Source organism: Falco cherrug, chromosome 2 (genome assembly GCF_023634085.1).
Source record: "Falco cherrug isolate bFalChe1 chromosome 2, bFalChe1.pri, whole genome shotgun sequence".
Lineage (NCBI taxonomy): Eukaryota > Metazoa > Chordata > Aves > Falconiformes > Falconidae > Falco > Falco cherrug.
Genome location: NC_073698.1, coordinates 23,391,126 through 23,403,975, shown reverse-complemented (window position 1 = coordinate 23,403,975; position 12,850 = coordinate 23,391,126). Strand labels below are relative to the sequence as shown.

Genomic DNA, 12,850 nt, shown 5'->3' with positions numbered 1-12,850 from the left:
TTTATTCCTCCTTGTCCTCTCATTTTCTCTCTCTGGAGGGTGTATCAGAATAAAAGGCAGAACATGAGGGGTTTGGGGTTTTTTTGCATTTGCTACCAATCAGATGGGAAACATATTGTGGGAAGTGTGGTATTTTGACACGATCACAGGATTTGCAAAACAGACTGCTCTGAAACCATTTTATGAGTCCCTAAACAGCAGTCTGAAGCGAATTCTATTTTGGCTTTTTTTTAAGATCTGTCATTGGGCTCTAATACTCTCCAGATTTCTAATGTTCATGTTTTCTTGCTGCTCTGTTTTCAGTCGTTGTTGTTTTTGTTTTTCCCCTTTCTGTGCTTAATCTGTTCCCCGGTTTGGAGAGCTCTCCCAGCTCCCTGCCAGCTGGGTTCTGCAGGGTGCTGCAGGGGGGAGGAGAGGGTCCGATGTCCCCTCAGGGAGCCTGGCCCAGTGCTGCCAGTGTGACTGGCAGAAGACCTGAGGACAGAGAGCCTGCTGGCGGACCGGTGGGTTGGAAGGAATGCAAGGCTCTGTGCCCTGGGTTTCTGCCCAGTGGGGATGAGGCTCAAGACCTCTGTGCCATGCTTTGTATGAGCTGAACTCACAGGTGCCAGACCAGATCCATCCAGCCCATGGGAAAAAGAGCTCATGGACTCCTGCTGGCTGCATTGCGAGACCCCAAGGCAGCCCCCAGCTCTCCAGTGCCGGGGTTTTTGATGAGGGCTGATGGGTTTCCAGAACAGCTGGGATGGAGGTATGGGCTGCAGGGCTCAGTCATTGGCACGGAAGATCTCGCTGAGCTGGGGCAGGGCAGACATGGTGCCCAAGGAAAAGCATCAGGCATCCCGGACAGCAAAACCCAAGCAGCTACACTGCAGTGTGCCCCAGGTCACACCTGGGTTCACTGGCATCTGCACCAGCACAAGCCCTCCATGGAGGTTCTCTTGCACATTAGCAGCAGCTCTCACATCACGGCATTGCCCATGGGGAAGGGCCAGCAGAGCCGTCCCCTCCATGCAGCCCCGTCCTCTCCCGAGGGTGCTGGGGAGTGTTTTCAAGACCTTTGCTCCTCTCTCAGCTGTGGGCTTGGCTAGATGGGTTTTGCTGCTGGGGGGTGAAGGGGTCAAATCACATGCGCTGGTCCACACACATTCTCACACAGAGAAAATTTGGCTAAAAATACCCTGCAGCTGAATTTTTACCTCAAAAGGGAATTATTGTCTGACTGGCCATCCTCAACCTGGTTTACTCTGCCTCCTGCACCTGAAAGAAGAGCTGGCTTTTTACTGAAAATCTCATAGACGGATCAAATACAATTTTGCTGGGTTCAATACAATGGCTTTGCTGGGGAGACCTTTTTGTTTCTAGGCTCCACGAGCCAGTCCAAACAGAGATTAATACCCCATTGAAAAGAAGCTGGTCCTTCCTGGTATTTTATTTTAATGGCAAAGAAACATAAAGTGCCCTTGCTTTGCAGGTCATTTTCTAAAATGTTTGCCACTTGATTTTCCCAGGCACATCGGAGAGGTCAAACCTGGAGCTAATAACCCTGACCTGCACCTGTGTGGCTGCAACGCTCTTTTGGCTCCTGTTGACTCTTTTCATTCGCAAGCTGAAGAGGGTAAGAACAGACAGGGAGCTCCCGACAGCACCTGCCTCTCATCACCAGCCCCTTGCTCTTGTTAGAAAATCCTTCCCAGGCCACTGGGTTTGCTGGGTCTACCAAAAAGAAACCTCATTCACTTACTGCTTACCTTTGTTCCCTGTGCAATCGCGAGGCGGCTGATGGGTGCCCAGGAGGGAACCATGACTTGCAAGGCTGAGTATGAGTAAGCCAGGAAGCAAAGCCTGGGTGGGGGCAAGGCTCTGAGACTCACAAGCATTTGGGTGCCTGACTCCCACCAAAGGCATCCCCATTCCCTTAAAAGCTGTGGGGGTTTGGCATCTTAATGTCTTTGAAGATCTGAGTGATCGGGAATGACAGATCTTCACAGAGCACACCGAGGTCTGGCTTGCACACAGCATCTGGTATAATTACATCACTTCCAAAGTGATATTTTACTGGAGTAGGTTTGGTGGTGCAGCCTCTAGAGTGGATGATCCTGTATCAGCATGATAATGTTAACTGCCCCTGCAGCTGACCCTCTTTCTTGTCCAGGGCTGACTGTGATGGTTTAAAGCCCTTTTTCCTGACAACACCATGTCTGCATCATGTGGTGTGTGCAGTTTAAACCACAGCAGCTCTCATAAGCAGAAAATTACAACTCCTCAGTAGCGCAGAAAGATCTCAGAGCAACTTGCAGGAGTAGATGGATTTGAAGGAAGGGAAGTGTTGGGCTGACGGGGTGCACTGCAGGACAGGAGATGAGGAATGGCTGCATGGCCCCCTCTCGCCACTCCCGTTTTCATTAATAATAATTCACTTAATACATTTTTAATGTATTATAATACCAAAACTCGACATTTGCTTTTTAGATCGTTAAAAGATAATAAAAATAATCATCATTGCTGTAGAACAAGGGACTTCAACTAGATGACATGTGAAGGCTCCTTTCCAGATGAGCCTTTCCAGCTAGTGTTGGTCTATGCTTACGGTCTTCTCTGTGTTTCTGTTACAAACCCTTACTCTCAGGGATTTATGTCTGGAATGAGCTCTAAATTACATTTCCTATACAAATCATGTTGCCACAACAGAGAAAAATACTTATAGGCTCTCTGAGATCATTTTCTTAAGATCTATTACACATAAAGGGACAAATGACATACTTAACAATTCTTCATCATTCAAAATGTTTCAAATCTCTAATTGTGCCAAAAAAGTGTTATTCAATGCATCTGATAAAGAACCATGGGAAGCTCTCTGTACCTTCCCACTCCCCTGTTGCTTTTTATGGCATGGGTCCACTTAAAAGCCCTTCTGAAGTGACTGGTAGGAGCAGTCTGGTACACATCTCTATCAAGGAATGCCCTTTTTGGAGCACCACACATGCTTCTGTTTCTATCCATATCCCACTTACCCATGTCCTGATTAGGGCCAGTGGATCATTTGGAGCCAGACTTTATTCCAATTGGCTTTTCCCCAAGCATCAGTGCAATCTTCTTGGGACTCACTTTCTGTTTTCTGGGGATGGTGGAAGGCAACAAAAGCAGGAGCTATTAGCTACTGTCATTTTAGTCTAGTTGTGTTTGTAACCAAAGCATACACAGCTAGTAATATCCTTCTCAAACAAATGCCTGGAAACGCATGTAATTAGGGACATATTTCCAAGCTGTAAGGGAGGAACGTTGAAAGTCACAGGAGGTAAAGCAACAAAAGAAAAATATGTAGATATATCTGTGTGTTTGTGTCTGTGCCTGTGTGTTGTTTCCATGAGTTTAGGAAATATACCACAAAGAGGCTTAGTTCAACAGATTTTCCATACATTCCAACTAATAGCCAGGATATCAGAGCAAACACTAGACCTTTTCTATAGAAATATAAGTGCTCCTGTGTCAAGAAAAGCCCTTTGGATTAGAATGGCAATCTCAGTGCTTTTTGAAGAAAAATGTTTCAAAATGGATGGACTGCAGAAAACTTTGAAACTAGGTTCATCCCTCCTTACATTTCTCATGTGAAGTGGATAATCCATTTGCTCAGTAGAAACTGAACTTCTGTCAAATTCATTTGAAATTATGTGTTTGACTCTGCGTGTTTTTCAATTCCTCCAAACTCAAATAATTTCAGTACATTTGTCAGAAATTATACCAAAGGAATAAAAAATTCTTAAAATTTATAAACAGTTTCTGAAACACGTCATGTCTAGGTCTAGTCTCTTGGCAACTAGTCTTGCACAACTTCTAACCACATATGACCTGTCTTTGCTGGGTATATGGAAAAAATAAACACCAGCAGTTGAACTCCATCTGTTGCATATGGCCACTTCTTGCTTTGCACAATCATGAAGGAAAGTTATTTTTATCAGCAATGTTTAGTCATTTGCTGAAAATATTTCTCTTGACTGTGCAGAGGGTCTGTATCATAACACCATATGTTAGTACAGATCCACATGGATTTCATTGAAGAAACCAGTAAGTCACATAGGAGGAAAACTAAAGGAAGGAGTTTCTTTTACACAAAAAAATCTTGCGATACATAAAAAAGCCAAAGGGAGCTTAACTAAACTGCGTACTGCACTGTGAAACACGTGGCCCCGTTGGCAGAATTAACTTGGAGCCCTTAATCCAAACAAGAAGATGCTTACGGATAGCCTTACCCTTTTTTTTCATTTTGCAATATTCTTTGTTTTCCAGCCTTATTCCTCTGAAATGAAGACCAACCATTATCTGTCAATCATAATGGACCCTGACGAAGTCCCCTTAGATGAGCAATGTGAACATCTGCCTTATGATGCCAGCAAGTGGGAAATTGCAAGGGAAAGGCTGAAACTAGGTAATATTGGCATACTTCATATTGGGTTTGCAGTGATTTAATAAGTTATACCTGTAGCTACAGGTAAAGAGAAGCTGGGTGTGTTTTAGACACACAGCACAACATACTTCCAGGTTTGGTGTGAGCTATGCCCTGGTCCATGACTGAATTACAGTGTTTAGAACTGACTGACTGTCCACCTGACTTTCCATAAGTACATTTTGACTCCAGGTAGGAAAACTAAAATAGAATCACAGAATAATGGAATCATTTAGGTTGGAAAAGACCTTTAAGATCATCAAGTCCAACCATTAACCCAGCACTGCCAAGTCTATCACTAAACTACATCCATAAGCACCAATTTCTACGTCTTTCAAATACCTCCAGGGATGGTGACTCAGCCACCTCCCTGGGCAGCCTGTTCCAATGCTTGACCACCCTTTCTGTGAAGACATTTTTTTCCCTACACTATTTAAACCTCCCCTGGCGCAACTTGAGCCCGTTTCCTCTCATCCTGTCACTTTTTACCTGGGAGAAGAGACCGAGCCCACCTGCCTACCCCCTCCCTTCAGGCAGCTGCAGAGAGCGATAAGGTCTCCCCTCAGCCTCCTCCTCTCCAGGCTGAACACCCCCAGCTCCCTCAGCTGCTCCTCATCAGACTTGTGCCCCAGCCCCTTCCCCAGCCCCGCTGCCCTTCCCTGGACACGCTCCAGCCCCTCGACGTCCCTCCTGCAGCGAGGGGCCCGACACTGAACCCAGGGTTCGAGGTGCGGCCTCACCAGTGCCCAGTCCAGGGGGCGGTCACTGCCCTGGCCCTGCTGGCCACACTGTTTCTGACACCAGCCAGGACGCTGCTGGCCCCTTGGCCACCTGGGCACACTGGGGGCTCATGCCCAGCCGGCTGTCAGCCAGCACCCCCAGGCCCTTTCCCACCGGGCAGTTCCCAGCCCCCTGCCCCAGCCTGTAGCGCTGCCTGGGGCTGGTGTGACCCACGGGCAGGGCCCGGCACTGAGCCTGGTTGAACCTCACACCACTGGCCTCGGCCCATCGGCCCAGCCTGCCCAGACCCCTCTGCAGAGCCTCCTGCCCTCCAGCAGACCAACACTCCCACCCAGCTTGGTGTGGTCTGCAAACTCACCGAGGGTGCACTCGATCCCCTCGTCCAGATCAGTGATAAAGATGCTAAACAGGACTGGCCCCAGCACTGAGCCCTGGGGAGCACCACTTGTGACTGGCAACCAGCTGGATGTCACTCTGTCCAGCACAACTGTTTGGGCTTGGCCATTCAGACAGTTTTTTGCCCAGAAAAGTGTATGCCCATCCAATCCACAAGCAGCCAGTTTCTCCAGGAGAATGCTGTGGGAAATGGTGTCAAAGACTTTACTAGTAAAGTCTAGGTAAACAAAATCCACAGTCTTTCCCTCATCCACCAAGGTGGTCACCTTGTCATAAAAAGAGAATACAGGCAAGAATGTTGCACTCTGTTTTGCAGATGGATTTACTTAAAACATGACATAGAAACAGGCAACTGAAGGCTTCCAAATCAGACTGCTGACTTGGATGCTTCTCCTTAGTCTCAAGAGCCTGACCTTTGGCATTTACTGCACTCCCCTTGTCACCTGGTTAGGTACTCATTTGGAAAAAAGCCTATGCAGAAATGGGTCCTCGCAGTCCACCCTGTACTCCTCCCAGTTTCTCCCTTTCCTCCTCTCTCCAGCCCACTCTCCCTGTTTTCCCTCTGTGCTGGGGATTTGTAAACATTCTTGTCAGTGCACCATAAAGTGGAAGAATGTGACACATGAGTCCACACATTAATAATTAAATAAATATCCATGGAAACTTTGAACCTAGAGCTAGCTCGCCTACAGATGCCCCAGTGAAAGGCATGGATTTGGGAGCATTCCTGACTTGCTTAGCCTAGTGTGGGGCTGATGAGGAGGGCAGGAGGGTAGGAGCCAGATTTTGAAGTTGAGGAATCCCTCCGGAAACCACACAGATTTTAGCAAGAAGGTCAACATTGAAATATCAGTGATAAGTTCAGCCTGTTGCTATAGTGCTGTTTGTTCTTTCAGGCATGCATTATATTTGTCCTACAGCATGGTCTAGAAAATCCCTGCGTTTGAGCTAGGAGCTGTAACAGATTCCTTCCATCCTCCGGGGATCAGGGGCAGAGGGTGATTAAAACATGCATACAATTAGGATCACACTTAATTTGCCTGCTGGAAGTCACAAGGTGACCAGATGTGGATAAGTACAGCTGAAATATATTGCTAGCAATTTATAATTGTCATACATAATTCTGGGAATGCTGAAACATAACCTTGTGCTGGAGTGTCTTCAACCTCCAAATAGTGTTCTTACAATGATGGACCAAGAGCCTGATGGGCAGACAATGTGATTGCTCATTTACACGATGTTTTATTTTTGTGTAAATCCCATGGAAAGAATCAAGCAGAAATGGAATGTAAACAGCAAGAAAAAACCCCATGTCCTGCAGGCTTCGTGTTTGGAGTCTGGAGGTGAGGAATGATGACCAGAGAATGAGTTAAAATTGGAAGAACTGGTGTAAACAAAGAAAGAATGCTGACAATGAATGAGAACCAGATTCAGAGAAGCTGGGTATGTGCAGTATGCTAGATTAGCTCAGTGCAAGTCCTGCTTACATGGCAGTTGGCTCAGTCTTTGAGTAACCTTGGAAGTCTCTGAGGATTAGTGTCTCACAAACACAAAATGTGCTTCTATGGTTTTTCAAAAATATTTTTACTTGTAAATGCAACCCCTTCCAGCATCAGATATGCCTCTTTTTCTCTTTCCACCTACTTATCCTCCAGAATACATATTTATTGCAACTTTTGCAAATAAGTCTCTCCTTTCAGCCCACATCTCTTTTTCAGTTTGTTCCTTCAACACACACACGTATAGCCCATGGCTGCGATGCAACGCTTATATAACCAGACACCCCCTTCCTATGTAAGAGCTACAGATGTTACAGAAAATTTCATACAGGTGCCACTGAAGTCAGGATAATTAACATTCAATATAGATTAGTCTGTCTGAGAGCAAAATGTCATCTTTTCATTAGGCAGAAAAATGACGGTGCTATAAATCACTGTCAGCGTGGCTGGAGATAACATTGCAGCCCAGTGTAAGCGCTAGCTGAGCTATCACACATTTCTCACCTTACTCTTGGGCTTGACCTTCCTCATCTATGAGAGGTCACACACTGCTGGGGCTGTGGTGCAGGACCCCGAGGGAGTGTTGCTGCACAGCTCCCACACAGTGCCAAAGGTGCCGGTGGTAGATGGCTTCCTGAGCCCTGCTCCCCCCGGGCGCTGCAAGCCCACAGCGCTGGCACCAAGCACAGCGCTTTCTGTTCTCCTTCACGCGGAGCACTGGTGTACGTAACATAATGGAAAATATGAAGCTGGGTGTGGGGGAAACCCAGATGACTTAAACTGCGGCAAAGGACCTGAGAAACAAACGCACCTTCGAGCCTCTGCCTTCCCACAGACGTAGAGAGCAGTGTCTGCAAGTGCTTTTTGATGATGCCCCAGCCCAGCAATGCACAAGCTTGAAGGACTCTGCTAAAATGGGACTGAAATGGAACCTCCTGATCCAAAACTCCTTGACGGAGGGGTATGTTTGCTTTAGTGAGTTCTGAGTTGCTGGAAGAAACCAAAGTCAAAGGCAGAGTAGAGCATTTTGCTTCCTTGGTCTGGATGTAAATGCTGCAACTTTTCCTACCTGAGCATTACCCCAAACTTGGCCGGTGTAGCTGCTTGAAGGCTGTGACAAGTTGACTTCTCAGATGGTTGGGCAACTGAATATTCCTCTGTTTAATTGCTCCATTTAATACTTCTGTAATTATTTTGTGTGTCAACATAAGGGGTTTTGCAAGAGCAATCATAGACACAATCTACCTACTAAAGTGTGGAGTCTGATCTATGTGCTGAAAAGTTAAAGCAGCCCTATTCTGTGCTAAAATTTAGCACGGTACAAACAACAGCAAAGCAATGAAGTCTAATACATCAAGCGTTATTACAGTTTCCCATTAAATCACAACCATTATTTAGAGAAGGAAGTGTTGTTTCCAGTGCTCATTCTCCTTTATGAAAGGTTAGCAGCTTTGTGTAGCTTTATGACCTAAGCGGTATGTTTTCCAAGTGGTGACTAAGTAGGTTATCTCGATGTGGGAAGTGAGTTAACAGTGATGGAAACAGATTAAGGTTATGGATTAAACAAAGGTACAATGAGTTTTACAGGACCTCAAACTGCAACTTCATCTTTTAGGAACCACACACAGTTGATACATTAAGGACTAAGAACATCAGTTCACAAAGAAAACTGAGACCTTAGTTTTAATGTTTCTTTTATACATCTGCTGAATGAAGAAGCTATATGCAGTAACTAAAAAGGTGACTGTAAATTTTCAAAGACACACACTGATTTGCTCGTATTTATGTGTCAAACATTAGGGCTTAGGCCCTTCACAAACCAAGGCTCAGTCTGTTAATGCTTTTCAGCCATGTAGATTAATTTCTTCATGGGTTTTATTTGCTGTAAAAAAATGCAACGCTTTTGCACATCGAGGAGGTAAACAAATTTCTGGGGATTTTTTGGCTTAATATATTCCACTTCATGTTTCTGTTGCTTTGATAACATATGCTATTTGCTTCTACTGACCGACTGAGAATTACAGTTTAGAAATGTGATACACATATACAAGGTAGTATCTATTTAATTTAGAACTGACAGCAGCTCTTCTTCTCTGCTTGTGAGTGTCTGAGTGGGTTTCGTCTGTCACTTAGACAACAGCAAGGTAGATGTCCAAGAAAGGGCTAGTCAAACAGATGTCCAACATAGGAAAAGCCAGTTGTGCTATGGATATGGCTATGTTGCATGTGCATACTTGAGAAATAAATATGTCACATCTTATTCCTTGCCTTTATAATGAAAAGCTGGCCTTTATTTTATACTCTTCTCTACACCACAAAACCCGCTGCTATACTCTTGCTAGCCACCTATGTGCCTGCTTTCTGCTGAAGGTGAAGCACAAATACAATCTGAAAATAGTTACTTGGAAATAAAATGTATTGCGAGCTGATGTGCCGACAAGATCTTTCTGGTCAAAACTCTGCCAGCCACTAGAGAAGGCAGAGGCAACCAGGCCTGTCTATGTGAGCACAGTACCAAGGAGGTAGTCAATACTCCTTGCTTTGAATGCTAATAAATCATGAAGAAGGCTGTGAAGATCATATGATTGACATAAAATGTCACAAACTCTAGAAAAGTTATAACAGTACCCTTGGAGTCTTACCTGGTTCTGAACATGAAAAGGACACTCAGATTCTGCTGCTGGAGAATTTTATTGATGCCTGTTGATTTATCTCAAGGACCTCTTGCTGCTTCTCCTGTGGTCTGCTCATCATCTGTAGCATGATGATGCAGTACAAATGTCTGTCCTTGGACACCTGGAAGTGTCATACCCTCCATGACCAAACCCAGCATTTGTCACTCCAAGTTCCCTCTCAGTGAATCCCCCCAGACCTCATTTTGCAAATGTAAAAGTCTCATTTGCACAGATTTGCAGCTTCTCACCACTCCGTGATCTCAGCCTACAAGTGTTTGTTAGGGAAGAGCATCAGGGGGTTGAGCATATATTCCAGGGGCTGCAATGCAAAGTTGCTGCTGCCTTCCTGGAATGAAGATAATTTTAAGGCACTTTGTTTGAGAAGGTAGGATTTGGTTTGTAAAAAATACCGAAGTCTGTGGCAAGCTGCATCTTAATGTGTGTGTGAGATTAGGTGGAGGCCCTGTGTTATTGAGGACATGACTAGCAGTGTCACAGCCTGCTGCATGGTGCACTATGCTCAGGGAAGAGAGGAGCAAATCTTTCTCTGACAGAGCTGGACTGAAGAAAATGAGTCAGAAGCCAGTGTACCTCCACTGAATGGCTGCATTCATTTAGCATGATTTTCAACCATATCGCTTACTCTCTCTAATGACTGTCTTCTGGGTTGTCTGCTTACTCCTAAAAAAAACACCCCAAACCAAACAAAAAACCCGAAACACCTGTATGTTGCAAATATACACGTGGGACTTACTGTAAAGCACATTTTTCAATTGTTAAGCACATTTTTCAATTCATTATCTACGAAGCCATTTCCTGACAAGATTTCTTTTTTACCAGAATGTCTCTTTCCAATTTATTTTCTTTACAGGAAAGTCTCTTGGACACGGAGCTTTTGGAAAGGTGGTACAGGCATCTGCTTTTGGAATTAAGAAATCACCAACATGCAGAATAGTTGCGGTGAAAATGCTGAAAGGTATCTTGCTGGAAAGCTGGGCTGGAAAAATTGATGCCTTATATAGTGTCCCATATTTAATATGATGCTGTCAAAAGCAAGCGTGTATGATGGTATCCCCTCCCCCCCACTAACTCTCTGAGGTCTCCAAAATGTGTACACCAAGCTTCGGGTCCACCACAAGTGAAATGGCAGAACTACGAAATAAAAATTGCATTTGCAGTAAGAAGGATGATAAATTGTCACATGATAAGGAGAAAGTTTCAGATGCAGTGAGAACCTGATTGCCTATTTTTTTTTGAAAATCTGGTTCCACAGCTTCAAATGCCACAAAGAATAAAAGAGTCACTTTTGTCGGATCAGAAGGGGCAATTAGATTTCCTGCGCACTCTATGTTGTACTGTCATGCTAGACTGCCACTGTACCCAACACCATAAATTAAATTTAGCTGAAGTGTAAGGCATCCACCTTGATGTGAAGACACTCGGATGGAAGCTTTTGTATTTTCCTTGGTCATTAGTTCTGATGACTAATCATATCACTGTTAAAAACAGATGCCTTATGTCTGATTTGCATCTGCCTGACTGTTGCGTCTTGTTCTAACCTTCCCCATTAGATTATATAATGATTTTCTTCATGAAGGCCCTTTTATTAAGCAAAACAGATTGAGCAGTTTAAATCTTGGAGCTGTTGTGCAGGTGTGCGCTCTCTGAACCGTCTGCAGGCTCATCACACAGTGCTTAGGATGCTGACACCCGGGTTGTGTAATGGGTTTGCCAGCGCTGTTCATACACCAGCGCTCTTTCCAAAGTGAAATCATCTCCCAGCTATGCACTGCCACTTTTCTCGTTGGAGCAGAAAGGACAAAGACCCTTATCAATTTGAAGAGGGCACTTGGGAAGTTAGCAGGCAGGATGATATTCAGTCATAGCCTGCAGCAGCTGTGGCTGAATTCCCTAACCCAGAGTCCTGGTAGCATCCCTTCCTGTGTATTTAGCTTTCCCTTGTTTGTGTATCTAAGGATCATAGCAGGCTTTTTTTGCATTGCCCTGGGAGCTTACACAGCTTTGCTTATCTGTCTTAGTCCCTGAATCCTCTTCAGTGTCATTCTCTGCCAGGACATATCCCCTGTTCAGTAAGGCTTGGATCCCTGATACTCTCAGTTGGCTCTGTTCAGGCATAGTTTGAATACATCCCTCTTACCCAGTGGCTTCTAGCTTCACAGCTGCTTGCTTATCAGTTATCAGGAGATCTGCACATGTTTCTTCCAGCCCTTGGAGGGGCATGTGCGATACTCTTAGACCTACAGTCTGTCCCTGCAACACTCAACCTGAAATAGCTTCTATTTCTTGCTGGCAGTGACCTGGCAGCTGTGCTCCGTGTAGGGTGTGCCCTCTGGATATGTCTCCAACAGGCTTGTTCTGCAACACAATTCAGATGTTTTCACAGGGGGTGGTACGTGCTGCTGTGATATCCAGGATCACCCCCAAGGAGGGAATTTGCAGATGAGCGTGTTGCAAACCTTTCTCCTCTCTCTTGTTCCAGAAACACAGAAATACCCTGTTGGCCAATGCCAAATGAACAACTGCCCTGCAGCCAGCATGTCTGGAAAATGGGAGGAAACTAAAGCTTTGGTCGCTGTCCAGACCTTCTGCAGCAGTGGGCCAATAGCCATCTGTGTCACTGGTTTCAGTGGATGGCCTGTCACCTGGGTCATTGCCTGACCCCTGGTTAACTAAGCTATTTTGCCAGCTTGCAGACATACGTGCTGGCAGAGTGGTCTGACAGATTCAACATTTCTTTACGTACATCAGCAGGCTTCTTGTGCCAGCCGGCACCATCAAGGCAGCAGAGGTTGCTGCTGGAATAGATTGGAGCAGACGGCAGCTACAAGAAGTCTTAATGGTGGGACTCATGTGCCCATGTGCAGGGTAGATACTTGTATCTGAGTTAGTCACCCAAATTTCCTTTATTGCCAGTGGTGCGAAAAACATCCCATCCTAGGGCAGATTCCTAAGTATGGCGAGTCAGGCACTTGTGTAGCTCTGCTGGCTATGAAGAGAGTCTGTGGTGCCTAGATCCTTTGTAGGTGTCTTCACTACAGGCACCTAAAGTTAGGGGAGATCCGTTCCATTCCTTG

At 45.3% G+C, this 12,850-nt stretch overlaps 1 protein-coding gene across 1 annotated transcript in view; it reads left to right on the top strand.

Annotated features, from left to right (window-relative positions):
* Positions 1 to 12,850, top strand: part of FLT1 (fms related receptor tyrosine kinase 1) — a 117,848-nt gene that overhangs the window by 85,639 nt on the left and 19,359 nt on the right. The window contains exons 16-18 of the mRNA XM_055702683.1: positions 1,512 to 1,618; positions 4,288 to 4,426; positions 10,627 to 10,731. Of these exons, the coding sequence (XP_055558658.1) occupies positions 1,512 to 1,618; positions 4,288 to 4,426; positions 10,627 to 10,731 (351 nt within the window). The remainder of the gene's footprint in view (positions 1 to 1,511; positions 1,619 to 4,287; positions 4,427 to 10,626; positions 10,732 to 12,850) is intronic.